Below are 20,056 nucleotides of genomic sequence, written 5' to 3' on the forward strand. Positions count from 1 at the left end.
GAAGATTAACAAGAACCTTTGGAAATGAAGTTGGCGAGCAGAGGAGAAAATGATGTTTATTTATTTAAATAATAAAAGCTCGTGATTAAATAATAATTAGGTGAATGGCAACCCCACCACGGAGGTATCAATAAAACCTCAACTGTAGGAAATAGGAAGAAACAAGGAAAAGAAAGAAAGAAAAGAAAAGAAAAATCGTCTACTAGTTGTATGTCCCAAAAGGCCATTGCAGGGACTTGGTGGGAAAGCAGTGGTTTTGTTGTAAGTACTGGAGAGGGAAGGGACAGGCTCGAGATGAGCACGCGCCTTTTCTACACTCTCCACCACCTAAGAGAAGAGAGCAACGTTAAGAAGCCATTGGGAAGAAAAGCGGTTGAGCATTTTGGAGTTTTGGGCAGTGTGTCCCTAAACTAGCCCCTGGAAGATTTTTTGGGGCCTTGGCATAAGAATCTGGAGTGATCACACAAGGCTCTTAAAAGACTGAGAAGCAGTGAAGCGGTCACTTTTTTTTTTGCCCCAGGTGGTAGCCTTCCTCGCTTTGAAGAACCCCAGGACTGGCAGCTCTCCCGCAGGAGCTGTAGTTTCCCCTTTCAGATCCTCTGCGACCCACCTACAGCAGGAATCCAGTGGGATGGAGACCAACAGAGCAGAGCCCACCCCAGCCGAGGAATCTGGCGGGAGGCGAAATTCTGCGGGGGCTGAGAAGAAGCGCAAGACTTTCAGCCCCAACCAATCAGGTGAGAGAAATCTTGGCATTTCCCCCCCCCCCCCCTCCCGCTTACCAATCAACACCTAGCTCGATGGACCGGGCTCATTGACCACGGGAAAAACTCCTTTTCAGTTTTATTAGTAGAGGTTTTTTTTCCTCCACTGTTATTCTGGGTCATCCCACAAACTATGCCCAAAGAGGAAAACTGAATGTAACAATTCCAAAGCTGGTCAGTCTTGAGATGAGAAACAAAACTATAGACTTCTTTATTAAGTCAGTGATTCCAGGAGAGACGCGAAAAGAGAAAGGTGCCGGAGGACAAACTACAACTCCCTAAAGGCCTTGCGCGGACTCGGGGCGACCTGGACGCGGGGGCGGGCCATTGTAAGAAAGGAGGCTGAGCGTCAGCGACTCCTCTTCCACTTCCTGAACGTGACCACCAACTGGGCGGGGCTTGGGGGTGGGCGGGGCGGCAGCAGGTCCGGCGCTCGCGCTTTGTGTCCTCCGCCCTCCCGCTCCTCCGTCCCAGACGACGGAGGGGGCGTGGCCCCGCGCGGGGACTGGTGGGGGTGCGAGCGCCTCCGGACGTGGGTGACGCGGCCGCTTCCAGCTCAGCGGCGTGTGAGGTGTCGCGGCCCCGCCGCTGATAGGCTGTCGGCGGGCGAGTACGCGGCGGTCGTTGGTCGTCGGCAGCACGGAGGGAGAGCCGGGGCGGGCAGGGGGGATATGGGACGGCCTTGGCGGCGGCTGGAGGAGGCGGGTGCGGACGAGCCGGCGGGTGCGGACGAGCCGGTGGCCGCGGCGGCAGCAGCAGCAGCAGCAGCGGTGGTGTCCGGAGTCCCCCTGTGAGGCGCCCCCGTCGGCGCCGCCGTGGGCCCCTGCGAGAGGGCGGCCGGCACGCGAGCTGCCGAGCGGCCGCTCCCTCGGCGCCGCAGCCCTCCGGACCCGCGCTCCCATCCCTGCGTCCCTGCTCCGGCTCCTCCATCTTGGCCTCGGCAGTGGCGGCTGCCGGGAGGATGTGCCGCCTTCTGGCCGAGGGAAGAAGGAGGAGAAGATGAAGAAGTACCGGCGGGCCTTGGCCCTGGTCTCCTGCTTGTCCCTGTGCTCCCTGGTCTGGTGCGTCGCCTCGACCGCCCGCACGGGGTTTCCCGGGGGGGCGGGGGCCAGTCCAGGGCGCACCCCTAAACCATCTCGACTTTCGGGTGCGGGTCTCCACGGGCCGTAGGAAGCGACAAGCCTCTTAGCGACTCTCCCGGCGGAGCTTTGCAGGGTCTGTTTAGGAATGTTACCGACACTAAGTGGGAGAGAAGGGTGCCCGCCCGGATAGAGGGGATCCCCTGGCCGCCTTTTGTGTGGCGTGACCCTGCCCCGGGGGGACGGTGGCTGTCGGGGGGCAGTGTTGAAACGGGCGCTAGGTAAGTCGTCGGGGTCACTGCCGACCCAGCCCCTCGGTTTCTTAGTGTGCTAAGTGCCTGAAGCTGCGACCCGTTCCCGATCCCCGACGTGCGGTTGGAAACACGTGGGTTGCCCCCAGGGGGACGGTAATGTCCACGCAGAGGTCTGGCCGTTTCTCCTGCGCACTTGAGGCTTCCGCTGTCGGAAACTTTTGGGGGCGTTAGGTCGCGCTTATCATAAAAGGGTAGGTGATGGGAAGCCGTGGGTTTCGAAGAGGGAGTGTCTTAGGTGTAGTGTGTACAGTGCTTTCTGGTGGTGTGGCTTGGGCAATGCCTCTTATTAATGAGAGGACAGGCCTTTATTTTGAAGGCGGGAAGACTGCTTTGTCTGTAAAGTTTATGGAGTTTCTGTTCATTCCTGGCTTTTTTTTTTTTTTTTTTTCTTTGAGAAGCAAGGAAGAGCTTGTAGGGTAAAGGTTTGCTATCATTGTACTTGGGACAGTCGTTCTTCCCTCGATGCGTGACATTTGGTGACTTAAAAGGTTATTCGTTCAAAGTGTTATGCAGTTTATTAGAATGCATATAAAGTAAGTTTTTGGTTTAGCTTCTGTCTGCAAAATACCAAAAGTATTTTTATTTTTATGGGAGGCTAATGAATTCCGAAGACACTGAAGTTGTAGAGTTCTTGCTCACAGAAGATGATACATAAATAGGAGGAAAAGAAAAAACACTTGCCTGGCTGAGGAATTTTTAGTGGAAGGTTGATAGAAGTTTTAGAGAAAAGGAAATTTGGCCTCTTGTCTTTCATTTCAAACCCTCTTAAGATCAATGTCATTATCTCCTGCCCTCCTCTTTTATTTAGTATCATGCTGAGCACCAAGTGAGTTCACTCACCCCATTTTAAATTTGAATTTGTAGAATGGATACCAAAACCTTGTATTCAGTCTACCACGTTCTGAGGACTGCTTAGTTGTAGATTACATCTTTGCTTTCCTCTTCCTCCTTCATCTTGTCCAGCTTTTAGACCATGTTATTCGTCCATCATCAGCACTTCCAGAAATGGCTCATAGGACAAAGAGGTTACACTTATCATTCAAGTTTTAAATGACACCATTATCTCTCATTTTTTAAAAACAAATATATTGGATATATAACATTGTGTAAACTTAAGGTGTACATATAGATTTGATACATTTATATACAGTATTGTATATAGAATGATTGCCATTGTAGAAATAGTGCCTTAATCATGTCATATGATTAGCTTTTCCTGTGTGTATAGTTGTAATGAAGACCTAGTCACTTAGTAAGTTTGATGATTGTCATACAATATAGCTGTCTATATTTATTATACTGTGCATTAGATCTCCAAGACTTATCTACTAGTTATAACATTGTAGCCTTAAACATGATTTTTAAAAAATTTAATTGGATGGAGATAAAAGTAAGTATTACATTGTGGTTTTTAAAAACCATTTGTGGATTTAAATTAACCATGCTTCCATTACTTTGTGTAACTTCTGGCTATCTTTTGCTTAAGCTAATCTCAATATGATTTCTCAACTTTACTCATTAGCACTAATAAGGGTATTATGATCTGTTAGGGGGAAAAAATCAGTCAGCCTCGTATTGAAAATAGTAGTCATAAAGTTCTGTAAAGTTTTTGACTCCCACTGTGAAAAGTGGATGTTGAGGTTCTTGAGAAGTTTAAGGAACTTTAAGCTCAAGATCATTTGGGTTAGTATATTTCGATATTCATTTGGACTGCCAAATTTAGAGTCATTTTAATTATTCTTTACTGAAACCATTAAAAGGTATTAAAAAGGAGGATATTTAGGCTTGAAATTTGTTTGGAAAAGTGATGATGAGACTGGGGAAGAGGAGTGGTGCATGGTGGTGATTGGCAAAGATTATGTTGTGTCTTTTGAGACTTCTTCCTTGGGAAATTAAAATGCTGACATTACAGCACTGATACTCCTAGAGATCTAACTCTTGCTGTGATCTGGTCGGTATGTTATTTCCGGACGTCTCCCTTTCCCCTTAACCCACCCGTACCTAAAGCCAGGTTTGCAAGCTGCTAAGCTTGGAATAGCCAGTTTTGTTGTCTTTGTCATTCAGAAATGTTCCAAAATTTGTGATGAGCTGTACTGTTTTGTAAATTTATGAATGCTATATGTTTATACTGTAGTAGTCTGATTTCTAAAGTTCTCTCTGTCTCATCTTACCAATAATACTGAATTTTGTTATCACCTTATTTATGTTACCACACTTTTAGAGATCTTGATTTCTCCTCTCTCCTTTTGTCTTTCCAGCCTAGAGTCCTGACCTTATTTTCACAGAAAACCCACCCTATCCATCTTTTGTTCATTCTGGTTGCTATATTTTATTTCTGCACACTTTATGTGATCCTTTATTAGTACAGAGTATTTTAGGCATAAGTGTAATATGATAGCTAATATTTATTGTCAGCTGTCTCTGTGTCAAGCTTGTGTTGGGTACTTGACACATTTTAGCACCTTTAATCTTCATAACAACCTTATGACATAAGTATTACCTCAACCTCGTTTTGCATTTTGTAATGAATGAGGTAGAGAAACAACTTGGCTAAGGTTAAGCAGCTATTAAGTTTTGGAGGTTGGATTGGAACTTAGGCAGCCTGATCCGTAGCAGAGGATGCTATCTGTTGGGTCCTTCGACAGTGTGTCTGAAGGCCTGTATATGGCTCCCATCACTTGTTATATCTGTGTCGTTGGACATGTTATGTAATATCTTTGAATCTTAATTTTTATATCCTAAAATTGGACAAACGAATTCATCCACCTGTCACAGGGTTGGTAGGAATATGAAATGCGATGACATATATGACAGATTTTTAAAATTATTTTTATTTATTTATTCTTTTTTTTAGAGGGGGGAGAGAGAGAGAGAGAGAGAGAGAGAGAAGGAGGGAGGAGCAGGAAGCTTCAACTCTTATTTGTGCCTTGACCGGGCAAGCCCAGGGTTTTGAACCGGCAACCTCAGCATTCCAGGTCGATGCTTTATCCACTGTGCCACCACAGGTCAGGCTATATGACAGGTTTTTGTAAAGCAGTAAGGGTGTATTATGTGTATATATTTCATCATAAAAGTCATTCAACAGAGATTTTTCCTGTGCTTGTTATGTACCAGATGTTGTTTGGGGCATTGAAAACCTAAAAGTAGGGTGACCAACTTTTTCCAGCTTGAGCTGTACAAGCCCCACATCCCAGGAATCCCCTGTATTATACTGCTCACAAAATTTAGGGGATATTTCAAAATGAATATGAGGTGATAAAACATCCTCTAATTTTTGTGAGCAGTATAGTTTCCTTCTGCTGTGACAAGGTACTAAAAATTTACTGGCCTAAAATAGCACACATTTATTATCATAGTTCTGGGGGTCAGAAGTCCAAAGTAAGTCTTCACTGGGTTAAAGTCAAGGTGTCAGCAGGACTGGTTCCTTCTCAGGCTCTGTGAGAGGAAGAATCTGGTTTTTTACTTTTTCAGCTTCTGTGGGCTTCCTGGACTCTGTGGCCCTTTCCCCACATCATTCCGACCTCTGTTCAGCCCTCACGTCTACTGCTGACTCTGATCCTGCTTCCTTTCACCAGGACTCCTGGGGTTCATTGGGCCTGATCAGATAATCCAGGATTCTCTCCCCATCTTGAATTCTTAATTTAATCCCATCGGCAAAGACCCTTTTACCTTGGAAAGTAACATTCAGGGAGTAGGACTTGGACACTCTGGGGGCCATTATGCAGCCTAATATATGCCCCCCATGAGTCCTGGCAAACTGAGAAGATTGATCCTCACCCGTAAGAGGAGACAGACTTGATCTGTGCCTTAAGCAATGGATGTTAAAAAATTATTTGCCCCCTAATTGTACATGCACCTTGACTATGTGCCTATTTTTAAGTTACATGTGCATGTGCCAATATGATATTAGTATATTAGTATGCTAATAATATATTAATACCTATAATAAATTGCACAAATTAGAGGTGTAAGAGAAATGAGGAAGAAAACAAGCGAACTGTTAACGGTACCTTTCTGCTCTCATTTAGAAAGTGGTGATTTTTTATGAGAGCTGTGTTTGACTGACTAAACTGTTTTACATCACACTGTGGGTGAACAATTGCTTGTACTAGTTAGGAGTCCTAGCCCTGCCATTTTCTTGTTGGTCTGTGCAGAATTTTGGTAGCTAAAACAAAGTAGCTGCTTTCATAGAGCCTGTTGTGGTTGAGAGAATGCATACTAGGGTCTGAAATTATGAATCTGTGAAATAAAGTTCAAAGAGAAGAAAAGTTAATTTTTTTTTTCAACTGAGGCAACTAGAAGAATTAGAGGTGTTCAAAAATGGAAGAGTTGCAAAGGGTTTGAGAGGAGAGGAGTTATTAAGGCAAATGGAATATCCAAGTGGAGATATATATATATATATATATCTTAAAAATGTAGACAGTGCAGGTGAGATTTGGGCTGGAGCTGTCCTCATGGAGGGAACATTTTTGAAACGTTTGAACAGGAGCTTCTGCATATATATAGAATAAAGGAATATAAAATGTCTCAGGTAAGGCTAAAAATCTGGGAAACAGAGAAAAGGAACATGTTTTCAAAAGAGGGAAGTGGTTGATCAGCTTTGGGGAGTGGAAAATAGCAGATATTTAGAGAGCCGGTAGGTGTGAGTCCCACACGTTGTTTGGCAGCCAGAAGAGGCTAGAATAGGCTCAGAGTTGCCTGCTTAGACCCATTCTGCACAGTGCCTCTAGATTTTTATCAGGAACACCTAACTTCCTATGTCAGTCCCTTGCTCTAACACATCTTTCAGAGCCTCCCTTTTTGCCTGAAGGGTGAAAACTTACACCATCACATGAAAGGCCTGAAGTCTGTCCCAAATCTGCCTTTGTTTCTTCATTTTCCATAATTTCTTAGATAGGCCTTGTGTCATAGCATGCTTATCCTGTTAGCCAGGTGGTTATTTATTTAGGGACGGGTTGTAGTTTTTTTTATTCCAGCAGCTTTAATGACAAACTGTATTGGCTGAATTTCAAATGGTATATTAAGATGTAAATGGAACATTGCTCGTTGTTTAATAAGTACTTCCCCATGTTGGATACATGAAATTGTAGGACAGTTTAGTGAAACAGTTGTCTAATAGATTTTGGTATGTGGAATATTTAAGCTAAGAGAGTCCAAACCAATCCTACCTCAAAGCAAAGGTAAAAGATCAGAACTTTTGAAATTCAAAAGATTTGATTAGAAGCAACATTTGACTATTAGACATTAGCTTTGCAGTCCATTTGATTTGATTTGGGATGCTGAGGCAATTAGAATAAACAGGGAGAAGATGGGGGGGGGGGCGCAGTGTGACCTCTCACCTGGGAACAGCTAGACCTAGCAGAAGAGCCGCCTTTTCATTCATTGTCATTGAAAGAAGATAGGTGCTTATTGAGCAAAGGCACTGGTCTTGTGCCATTACCAGTTTTTGAGCAAAGTTACTTCCACATTATTCACCTTACTTCCACATTATTCACCCATTTCCCACAAGTCTCTCAGTACTTCATAGAATTTCTGTTTTTCAAATTTCCAGGCAGTAATGTTAAAAAAAAATCCCATGATTTTCGCTGTACTTTCCCACCTCCATGTTTCATGTAGGTGTCTTTCTTGAAATGTCTGCCCCCCTTCCCCCCGGCCTTGGAGGGCGATGTGGGCAGGGCATTATTTGACCACACTGCCCTAACTGAATGACTGCCACTATGCTTCTATGCTAGGGATTAGATTTCTATTTATGTTTAAGAAGCAATTCCTCATTGCCCATTCAGTTCTTTTACCACGAAGTCTGATTATTCTCCTTTTTCTAAGTTCTTATCAAAAGCGGTTCCAATCCAAAGAGGAAGAGCTCAGTAGATCACTGCTGAGAACAGGGCAGTAAGTTCTCTGCTCTAGAGGTGCTCAGTGTTGTAGGAGAAACAAACATAAGCTGTTCATCTTAGTTCAGGGTTCTGGTAAGTGCTCAGTTGGAGATAGGCTACAGGACTGTGGGAGTTTAGAGGACCGCCGTCAAACCCCAGCTCACAGAAACAGGAAAGTCTCCTAGTTTCTGACCAACTACTTCCTGCCCCAGAAGAAAAGGACGGTAAGAATTTAGTCAGGTTTTGGCTGGCGGGGGAGTGAGAGCAGGGGCAGGACATTGTTGGAAGAGGGAACAGCATGAGCCAGACACTTGGAAGCATGAGACTGCACGATGTGTGTTCAGGGAACACCGTGGTTCTGTAGCACTGAAGCATGAAGTGGGAGGCAGGGTGGCAGGAACTGGGAAGCTAGACTTAGGCAGTAGAAGAATTTTAGAGATTTAAAAATATCATCCAGGGAAGCTTGAATTTTGTCATGTGGAGTCTATAGGATGTCTTAAAGCAGAGGAATCCTGAGCTAGTTCAGTGTTAGATTTTGGCAGGGGTGTGCAGGATTGAGTTGCAGAGGTAACACAGTAAGGAATCAGAGCTCTGCTAGAGGTTGCTCTGGTTAAGAGATAAGGGCTTGAGCTCAAGCAGTCGTAACAGGGATGGAGACATGCGTTCCATAGATCTGAGGTCAAATAAACTGGAGATGGCAAAAAAGGAGTGGTGTGGACGTTTTCCATGTTTCTAACTTTAACTGGATGGATGGCACTACCAATGGTAAGAGAAAGGATGTCGGAAGAAGAGGTTTGGAAAGGAATATACTGTATTCAAGTTTGGATTTAGTTTTTATTTGTTTTGTTTGTAGGGATCTTAGTCAACAAAGGAAAAGAACTTCAACTTTTAAATATGCTTAATTTATTCTCAGTACTAATTAGGGTATCATTGTAGGGTTTTAAGGAATGAACTAGTTAGGAGAAGATGATAAAAACTAAAGATACAAGTTTTGGCATCCATTAGCTGAAAACTATGAAAGTAGCTGAAATTTCCCAAGAAATGCAGACCGAGGGTAAGAGGAAGACGAGGACAGACCCCAGACGCACTAGAATTTCAGTGGTGAGCAGAAGCAGCAGATCAGAGGAGACTCAGAAGAGTCAGAGAGAGACAAACAGCAGCAGTGTGTAATTAAACAAGCCAAGGAGAACGTTTTCAGGTGGAAGCGGTCAGAGGTGCCACATGCAACAGAGAAATAAAAAAAATGTAAATTCTGCCACAGCCATACCAGTCAGTGGGATAAGGAAGGCAGAAATCAGAGTCCAGTGGATTGGAGACGTAAGTGGAAGGTGAGGAAGTTGAGACTGGAAGTAGATAGACCTATGGAATTTGGTCACTGAGAGAAGGGAGGACAATAGCTGGTGACAGCTAATGTTTGAGTACATATTCTATGCCAGGCTGAGAATAGCACATGCATTATTTTATTTTCCTCTTAACGCCATTTTACAGTATTGGCATTGAGGCACACATGTTGTGTAATTTTTCTAAGAACATACAATTTATAAACAAGGGACCTGGGATTAACACTTGAGTCTCTTGATGCTGAAGTCCATGCCCCAGCCTGTACACTGCAAAGCGTCGTGTTTAATGCCCCGCTGTCACTACCTAAATTATGTGTTGTGTTGCTCCTTTGTGACAGTTTGTAAGTAGCCTTGACTAATGTCATCAGTTCTTGAATGAGTGCATTTGTGTTATTTTCTCCTTTCTTTTTGTTCATCTGTTGACTCAAGAATATTAAGTATGAAATACAATACAGAAAGATGTGGAGAGAGGTTTGTAGTCACAAGTTGAGTGACGTTAGGCAAGTTAACCTCTGAGCTTTAGTTTCTTTAATTGTAAAAATTGAGTTAATACTTTATTATAAAGGTCTCATTAAGTTAAAAAATATGACCCTTTTGGAGAAATCAGATGCGTAGGATTGGCTGTCCTCAGTCTGGGCCGCTTCTGCGCGAGGCCTGGTCCTGCGCCTCTTTATATCAGTACTCTTTTCTCTGCTCTCTTCAGTTTTGTTCCTATTTACCCTAGAATACATTCCCTGCATTTTCCAGTTAACCTTTGTGTATTTAATTAGGTGTGTGTTTCCTTCCAAGATGATATTTTTATTTAATGGGTTTTAAAATTTACATAAATGGTATAATGCTATTGATCTTATTCTCTTTTCCTACTTTTCCACTGAACACTTTAAAAAATGTTGCTTTAGTTATTAGAGTCATTGTTAGAATGAGTTGTAGCAGTTATAGAATGAGTTGTAGCAGTTAGTGATGTGGCAGGTGCCCTCAGGGAGGCTGCCTGCCATTCATACCCTCCACTCTGTGGAGGCTGCTTCCAGAGCGAGACTTAGGTGCCCACAAATGCGTCCCAGAGTCTTCTGTCCCCGCTGCCTATCTTGCTATCCTGTATTACAGTCTAATTAGAATGGTTTTGCAACATTTAATTATCTGGCAAGGTGAACCATATGCCTTTAGGCTTTTTGGTTAATTTGGTTATTCTTGGACTACTTTTTTTCCATATTGTATTTAGAACAATAGACTCCTTCAGGTATTTTGATAGGAGTTTTATTTGAGTGATGAATTACTTGGGAGAGAATTACTGTCTTTACCTTGCTGTCACCAGCATTCCATCTGTGGACATATTGAGTCATTTACTTATCTCTTCTTTATGATGGTTACCAGAATTATAAATAGTTGTGTATTATTTAGCTTAATATCTAAATTATTTTATACTTTTTAATGCTAATAGTTTTTTCAGTTTGACATTATTTCTTATATTTTTAAATTGAGATAATTTGCAAGTAGTGATTCGTACACATATTAACTGTATATGGTTGGGTCAGTTTTGACAAAGGCATACATCTGTGTAACCCACATCAAGAAGTAGGACATTTCCATTACCCGAGAATGTTCTCTCAAGTCCCTTTCTAACAGATCCTCCAAAGCACACACACAAAAAAATGATTTGAAGTTTTTAAAAGATTTTTTAAAGTTTTTTATTTTTTTAAATGTTTATTTTATTGATTTTAGAGAGAGGAAGGGAGAGAACAGGAGAGAGACAGGAACATCAATCTGTTCCTTTATGTGCCCTGACCAGGGATCAAACCAGCAACCTCTGTGCTTCAGGATGATGCTGTAACCAACTGAGCTGTTTGGCATGGCAGTGATTTGATTTTTTCTTTTTTAGCTTTTTAATTTATTCATTTTTGGAGAGAGAGCGAGAGAAGGGGGAGGGGAGGAGCAGGAAGCCTCAATTCCCATATGTGCCTTGACCAGGCAAGCCCAGAGGTCCAGCGACCTCAGTGTTCCAGGTTGACGCTTTATCCACTGCGCCACCACAGGTCAGGCAATGTGATTTGATTTCTGTCACCATGGATTAGTTTTGTTAATTATGGAACTTCATCTAAATGGAATTACACAGTATCTATTCTTGCATCTGGGTTCTTCCACTTTGGGTACAGTTTCTAAGATTTATCCATATCCATGTGGTTTTATGTATCAGTAATTTGTTCCTTTTTATTACAAGTAGTAGTACATTGTACGAATATACTACAGTGTTTATTTTCCTGTTGTTGTACATCTGGGCTCCTTTCAGTTTTTGTCTTATTAGGGGTAAGAGCTATTGTGGGTATTTTTGTACAATGCTTTTTCTGCACTGTTTTCATTTCTCTTGAGAAGTACCTAACAGAGGAGCAGCAGATGCTGAAACAGGTGGATAGTGTGTGCTTCTTCTGGAGTATTACCTGGAGAAAGACAAGATCACTTATGAAGGATTCTTGCCAGGAATACTTAACCTGAATCTGGTCATGATGAAACATCAGATAAACCTCAAATAAGGATCGTTTTATTTAAAAATAAAAGGACTATGTTCTTAAAAAATGTCAGTGCCACATAAGATAAAGGCCAAGTACTGTTCGAGGTTAAAGGAGGCTGATGCCAAATGTTGGACAAGACGTTAGACTGATTTGTGCTTGGGGTGGTGGTGGGGATGCTGTAAGGACAGTACTACACTAAAGGACAAAATTGCACACAGCCGGTAAAGCATTGTGTCGCTGTAACACTAACTGAAGTTGATAACTGTACCATGGTTATGTAAGAGAATATCCTCATTCTGTGGAGATACTCAGATGTTTAGAGATGGGAGATGTGGTGAAAGGGACAGGGGAGAACGTGAGCGTGCATGCCATGAGCAAATGGTAGGTGATGGAACAGATGAGTAAAATGTGAGCAGTAGGTTGACAGATAGGGATAAAGAGTTTGTGGATAGTTTTTGTACTATACTGGAAATTCTTCTGAAAGTTTGAAATTATTTTCTAATAAAAAATGGGGAGAAAAAAACGGGTTCATTAAGCTACTCACATTTCTTTAATTATCATTAGGTTATTCCAGTTTTTTGTACTTTGTGCTAATTTCTGAGAAAGATCTATTTTTCTAAGTTTTAAAATATATTGGTATATATAGTTGTAATATTTTATAATTAAAAACTGTTAAGTCTATAGGTTTTGGCATGTTTTTATATCATAGTTTAATTCACATCAGCAACTCTTCTTAATTGGTTTTGCCAGAGTTTGTCTTTTTAATATTTTCTTCAAGAGACCAACTTTTGTTTTTCTCAGTCTTTGCCTTTTTTTTGTTCTCTCTCTCAGTGGGTTCTGTCTTTTGAGCCTTCCCTTTTCCTTTGGATTTACAGTGTATCTTTTTGAAAAGATGAGCTCTGTTGTTTTCAGTATTTGTCTTCAGTTGCCTTAAAGAGCATGGTTTTCTGTTGCTCTTTTATCTGCATCCCCAGTTTTCGCCTTGTAGTCTTCTGCTATAATGTTTCATAATATTCCTTATTGTTTTCTCTAACTGAAGGATTATTCTGCTGCATAATTTTTGTTGCCAGGCTTAGAGTGTAGTTAGCTATCTTGTTTCAAATATTGTTGCAGTTTGATTGGAGAGTATAGTTCATTATACTTTGAGTTTCTGAAATTCGAGTCTTCTTTTGAAGCGTTAGTGTATGGTCAGTATTTGGGGAATATTCTACTGTGTTTGAAAAGAATGTTAATTTGTATTTGTTGTAAAGTTCTGTGTATTTGATCAAGCTTGTATCTTATATATAATATAAATCTCATGTTTCCTTAGGTTTTGTCCATCTATTATTTTGTAAGATGTAATTTAAAATAGGCAACCATACATTTTTACTATTTTCTTTCCACCTTTAACTTTGTCAGTAGTTTTACTTTTATCTTTTTTTTTTTTTTGTATTTGTCTGAAGTGAGGGGGAGGCAGACAGACTCCCACGTGCGCCTGACAGGGATCCACCCAGCATGCCCACCAGGGGGTGATGCTCTGCCCATCAGGGGCATTGCTCTGCTGTAATTGGAGCCCTTCTAGTGCCTGAGGCGGATACAGTGGAGCCATCCTCAGCGCCAGGGCCAACTTTGCTCCAATGGAGCCTTGACTGCAGGAGGGGAAGAGAGAGAGAGAAAGAAGAGGGAGAAGGGTAGAGAAGCAGATGGGCATTTCTCTTATGTGCTCTGGCCGGGAATCGGAACCGGGATTTCCAACATGCCAGGCTGACGCTCTACTGCTGAGCCAACCTGCCAGGGCAGTAGTTTTACATATTTTGAAGTGATTTCATTATATATATATATTTACCAGTAGATAATAAATTTCTCTCTTAGTGACATGTTTTTGTTTAATTCAATTTTGTCTACTTAATTAAAATTGCTACTTTTTTTTTTTTTTACAGAGAGAGAGTCAGAGAGGGATAGACAGGAACAGAGAGATGAGAAGCATCAATCATTAGTTTTTCGTTAGGACACCTTAGTTGTTCATTGATTGCTTTCTCATATGTGCCTTGACTGCGGGCCTTTAGCAAACCGAGTAACCCCTTGCTTGAGCCAGCGACCTTGGGTCCAAGCTGGTGAGCTTTTGCTCAAACCAGATGAGCCCGTGCTCAAGCTGGCGACCTCGGGGTCTCAAACCTGGGTCCTCCACATCTCAGTCCGATGCTCTATTCACTGTGCCACTGCCTGGTCAGGCTAAAATTGCTACTTTTTTATGTTTTGTCAGTATAGCCTCAAAATTTTTTTTTTAAGTTTTTTTTTAAGATTTTATTTATTTATTATGGAGAAGGGGGGGGGGGAGGAGGAAGCATCAACTCCCATATGTGCCTTGACCAGGCAAGCCCAGGGTTTTAAACCATCAACCTCAGTATTTCCAGGTTGACGCTTTATCCACTGCGCCACCACAGGTCAGGCAGCCTCAAATTTTTAATGAGTTGAAAATTATGCCTAACATTTGCTAACAAGGCTTTGTATGCAACATAATATCTGGTAGCTGTTAGGTGGTCTTTAGTGCATATATTGTAAGAAGAAGCCATGTAGGTCTTTCATAGTTAAGAGTCAGTGCCTAGGTTCAAAGCTTCAAAGGACAGGCTGACTCTTTTGTTAGGGGCTAATGTAGCTGGTGACTTGAAGTTGAAGCCAGTACTCATTTACCATCTTGAAAATCTCAGTGGTCTTAAGAATTATGCTTAATCTATTCTGCCTGTATGCTATAAATGGAAGAAAAAGCTGAATGACAGCACATCTATGAACAACATGGTTTACTGACTATTTTAATCCCCCTGTTGAGACCCAGTGCTCAGCAACAAAAGATTCCTTTCAAAATATTGGCAGTGTACCTAGTTACTTAAGAGCTGTGATGGAGATGTTCAAGAAGATTAGTGTTGTTTTCATGCTTGCTAACCCAAGACTTATGATCTGGTTCCCACGAATCAGGGAGTAGTTTTGACTTTTAGGTTTTACTGTTTAAGAAATACATTTCGGCCCTGGCTGGTTTGCTCAATGGATAGTGTTGGCATGGTGTGTGGAAGTTTCAGGTTCTATCTCTGATCAGGGCACACACAAGAAGCGACCATCTACTTCTCTCTTCTTTTCCTCTCCCTCTTCCCCTTCTCTCTTTCTTCCTCTCCCACAGCCAGTGGTTCGATTGGTTTGAGTGTCAGCCCCAGGTGTCGAGGATAGTATGGTTGTGGGGAAAATGCTAGCAAACAACATCCCATGCCTCAGAGAAATCATTTGTAAAAGAAAGGATCAGTTGATACAGCACACTTCATGGTTGTCTTTTTTAAGAAATTGCCACAGTGGTGGTTAGCACTTTTTTTTTTTTGTATTTTTCTGAAGCTAGAAACCGGGAGAGACAGTCAGACAGACTCCCGCATGCACCCGACCGGGATCCACCCAGCACGCCCACCAGGGGCTCTGCCCACCAGGGGGCGATGCTCTGCCCCTCCGGGGCGTCGCTCTGTTGCGACCAGAGCCACTCTAGCGCCTGGGGCAGAGGCCAAGGAGCCATCCCCAGCGCCCAGGCCATCTTTGCTCCAATGGAGCCTCAGCTGTGGGAGGGGAAGAGAGAGACAGAGGAAGGAGAGGGGGGGAGGTGGAGAAGCAGATGGGTGCTTCTCCTGTGTGCCCTGGCCAGGAATCGAACCCGGGACTTCCGCACGCCAGGCCGACACTCTACCACTGAGCCAACCGGCCAGGGCCGGTTAGCACTTTTTAGTAATAAATTAGTTGGGTTTTTTTATAAGCCGGTGTCTGTTTTATTTTGGACACTTTATTTATTTATTTGTTTGTTTGTTTGTTTATTTACAGAGACAGAGAGAGGGATAGACAGGGACAGACTAGAATGGAGAGATGAGAAGCATTAATCATTAGTTTTTTGTTGCGCATTGTGACGCATTAGTTGTTCATTGATTGCTTTCTCATATGTGCCTTGACCGTGGGCCTTCAGCAGACCGAGTAACCCCTTGCTCGAACCAGCGACCTAGGGTCCAAGCTGGTGAGCTTTGCTCAAACCCGATGAGCCCGTGCTCAAGCTGACGACCTCGGGGTCTCAAACCTGGGTCCTCGGCATCCCAGTCCAACGCTCTACCCACTGTGCCACCACCTGGTCAGGCAATAAAGTAGTTTTTAATGAAGGTGCATTGAGATATCCTAGCTCAAACATTGAAGCAGGAAAAGCAGAAGGGCAGGGTCTTCCTTCTTCTGCGTTTTGTTTTCTTCAGGCCCTCCAAGGATGGACTCATGTCCCCCATCCATACAAGGCAGTCTACCGGTCTACTGGTCAGATGCTGATCTCATTTCCAAAAACCCCAGAATATAGGGAAATGGTATTTCATCATGTGATAGTAAAAACAAAGAGATAGTAGAAACAAGGAGATGTGCTGTTTGTTGGCTGTCTTCATACTAACTGGATATTAGGACTTGAGCACAAACTAATATGTGCTTATGGTAGAAATTTAGAAAGTATAGAAAGGGATAGAGAAAATAAGAGACATAATCACCAAAATTCCAATACTTACACTTTTGGATATCTGAAGCATTTTGCTATCCTAAATACACACCCGCGCGCAAACGCGTGCGCGCACCTGCAAACACACGTGTGCACGCACACAGGAAGAACTGAGAAACAATGCATAAGTATGTCAGTAAAGAAATATTTGATGAGTAATGAAATATTGATATGAAGTTTTGAATAGGCTATATATTCTTGTGGTTCAGAGTATTCCAGAGTGAAAAATATCCTTCTATTGGCCTTGTCACCTAGCCCCTGACACCCCTGCCCCTGGAGGCAGCCTAGGTGATGCTTCTTTTTTCTTTCTAATTCCAGAGAAATTTATGCACTATACATACCTTCAGTGCACATGTGTACACATGGTAGCATACGGTGTGTATATATTATTATGTACCTTGCTATTCTCCCTTTTTGTTAAAATTCTTTTTATCAGAATAATATGAAAAAGTCAGCTAGTTTTAAAAGGTATTTTTGTTTTTGCAAAAGAGCTAGTCTCCGTCCCCTTCTCCTCATTCTCCCTTTTCAGGAAAACCAGTTTCACCTCTTAGCTGATTGATTTTATATTCTTTGTCTCTGAAATCATTACTTTAATGTCAGTTTTGGGTAGATGATCAGAGTCTCTTAACTACCTGCTGGCAGTAATATAGTAGTTCTGTCATCATTTGGGTTAAACCAGCATTCATTGTGTTACTGTAAGTGCTGCTCACATCTGAGCCATGTAGTAAAACATGATTACTTTTCTTTTTCTGTACTACTTTGCCTTTTTCCTGGAACTAATATCTGACTTGAGTTTCCTTATTTGTCTATTTAATTGCAAACTATGCCACTTTTGAAAATCTGTGCTGGAGATTTTGACAGACTTTTCCAGTGCGCTGTCAGTGTTACCCTCCTAGAAACGGCTCTCCTGGGCTTCTGAGAGCCTCCAGCCGAGTCGAGCTGTCTGTTCCCTGTGCAGCTGTCGTCCTCGGACTTCTCTCTCCGGTCACCCAGCGGTTCCCTTGCCTGCTCTCACCTCGGTACCATATTGTTGAAGTTTCTGTGGCTTCATAGACATCTAGTTCCTTCACATTCAGATGTTCTTGACTACTCTTACTATTTATATAAACTTCAGAGTCAGCCTATCTAATTAAAAAATAGGTACTTTTTTTTTTACCTCTTCAGTATGTGGATATCAAATCTTCCATGTAAATTAGCTTGAATTATATAAAATTGACTATTTTTCAAGTTAAAAATTGTCAAATTCTTTTTTTTAATGTTTATATTTTATTGATTTTAGAGAAATGAAGAGAGAGAGTGAGACAGGAACATCAATTTGTTGCTGTTATGTGTCCTGACCAGGGATTGAACCGGCCACCTCTGTGCTTTGGGATGATACTCTAACCAACTGAGCTATCTAGCCAGGGCAAATGTTGGCAATTTCAAACAATTCTTAATAGTACATTTCTTGCTAAGTTTATGTGTAGTATTTTATTGTTTCTGTTTTAAACAGGGACTTTTCTTCTATTAGATCTTATAACTAATGGTATGATGGTTTGAGTAGAGTCTGTTGATTAGTTTCTTAATTTTATACCTAGGAGTTTAATTTTTATACCTAAGACTTCTTTCAATAGGTGATTTTTTTTAGTTTTCCACCTATATAAGCTCATTAGCTGCAATTAATGATAATTTTACTTTTTTTATTTTTACGTGTCTTTTATCCTCATATTACATAATACCAGTGATAATGGACATTCTTATCTTGTTTAAGATCTAAATAAATGTATTTTTAGGTATCTTCACTTAGTGTGATACTGTTGTTTTTTTTTTTAATTAAGTGGGAGGTGAGGAGGCAGAGAGACAGAGAGACAGACTCTCGCATACTCCCCGACTGGGCTCCATCCAGCAAGCCCTATATGCGGCAATGTTCTGCCCATCTGGGGCATTGCTCTGTTGCTCAGCAACCAACCTATTTTTGGTGCCTGAGTTGAGGCCATGGAGCCATCCTCAGTGCCTGGGGCCAACTTGCTCGAACCATTCCAGCCTTGGCTGTGGGAAGGGAAGAGAAAGAGAGAAGGGGAGTGGGAGGGGTGGAGAAACAGATTTCCTTCTCCTATGTGCCCTGACTGGGAATCAAACCCAGGACTTCTAAACTCCAGGTGGATACTTGACCACTGAGCCAACCAGCCAGGGCCAGTGTGATACTGGATTTTAAGCTTGTGTATATATTTCTCATGTTAAATATCTACTGATTTTATTGTCTTGTGGATATGTACGTTTATCATATGTTTTTCAGTGCCTATGGAGATAATCATTTTTTCCTTGATATTTTTGTATGGCAAAGTAAGTAATAGATTTTATTATATTGAACAACTTCTGGCTATCTATTTGATCATAATATGGATATATATATATTTTTTTGCTGTGTTCCTAGAAACTTTCTTATTGTTTCATTTAGAAGTTCTGTGTCTGATTTCCTAAGTAGTATTAACCTGTGGTATTAATTTGTGTGTCCTATTTGTTAGTTTTTGATATCACTATTATGTTCCTCATATAAACCCAATATCCTTTGAAATAGTTTAGTTTTAGAGGTATTTGTTCTTTTTTTTATTTTTTTATTTTTTTATTTTTTTATTTTTTTTCTTTTTTCATTTTTCTGAAGCTGGAAACAGGGAGAGACAGTCAGACAGACTCCCACATGCGCCCGACCGGGATCCACCCGGCACGCCCACCAGGGGCGACGCTCTGCCCACCAGGGGGCGATGCTCTGCCCATCCTGGGCATCGCCATATTGCGACCAGAGCCACTCTAGCGCCTGAGGCAGAGGCCACAGAGCCATCCCCAGCGCCCGGGCCATCTTTGCTCCAATGGAGCCTTGGCTGCGGGAGGGGAAGAGAGAGACAGAGAGGAAAGCGCGGCGGAGGGGTGGAGAAGCAAATGGGCGCTTCTCCTGTGTGCCCTGGCCGGGAATCGAACCCGGGTCCTCCGCACGCTAGGCCGACGCTCTACCGCTGAGCCAACCGGCCAGGGCCTATTTTTTTATTTTTTTTTAATTTATTTTTTTACAGAGACAGAGAGAGAGAGGGATAGACAGGGACAGACAGACAGGAATGGAGACAGATGAGAAGCATCAATCAGTTTTTCGTTGCGCATTGCGACTTCTTAGTTGTTCATTGATTGCTTTCTCATATATGCCTTGACCGCGGGCCTTCAGCAGACTGAGTAACCCCTTGCTGGAGCCAGTAACCCTGGGTCCAAACTGGTGAGCTTTTTGCTCAAGCCAGTTGAGCCTGCGCTCAAGCTGGCGACCTCGGGGTCGCGAACCTGGGTCCTTCCACATCCCAGTCCAACACTCTATCCACTGCGCTACCGCCTGGTCAGGCGAGGTATTTGTTCTTAACTATTTGGTAGAATTTAGACTATCATTGGCATCTGATACTTTCTGAGGCTAGTTAGCTCTTAGACCACTTTTCTCTGTTTCTTCTGTGATAGGCATCAGCTACTTCTTTTGTGAAGTCTTTCCTGTTTTACCTTCATGAAGTGTATAATCCCTTAACTTGGAATGCTGCTAACAGTCCATGTTTTCCTTAGGGCATTAAATAAACCGTTGTCTCATGTACATTTGTCTTCATCATTAAATTTAGTACTTAAGGGCATTAGAGAGTAACCATCCTT

At 42.3% G+C, this 20,056-nt stretch overlaps 1 protein-coding gene across 4 annotated transcripts in view; it reads left to right on the plus strand.

Annotated features, from left to right (window-relative positions):
• Positions 1–1,351: 1,351 nt before the first annotated feature.
• SUCO (SUN domain containing ossification factor) overlaps positions 1,352–20,056 on the plus strand; it is a 67,300-nt gene continuing 48,595 nt past the window's right edge. For 3 of the 4 annotated variants that reach the window (XM_066371524.1, XM_066371523.1, XM_066371525.1), the window contains exon 1: positions 1,630–1,825. In XM_066371524.1, the coding sequence (XP_066227621.1) occupies positions 1,764–1,825 (62 nt within the window). In that variant the 5' untranslated portion in view covers positions 1,630–1,763. Of the gene's footprint in view, positions 1,826–20,056 lie in introns of all 4 variants that reach the window. The other variant, XM_066371526.1, reaches the window with a different exon arrangement.

Source organism: Saccopteryx leptura, chromosome 2 (assembly GCF_036850995.1).
Source record: "Saccopteryx leptura isolate mSacLep1 chromosome 2, mSacLep1_pri_phased_curated, whole genome shotgun sequence".
In the NCBI taxonomy this organism is placed as follows: Eukaryota; Metazoa; Chordata; class Mammalia; order Chiroptera; family Emballonuridae; genus Saccopteryx; species Saccopteryx leptura.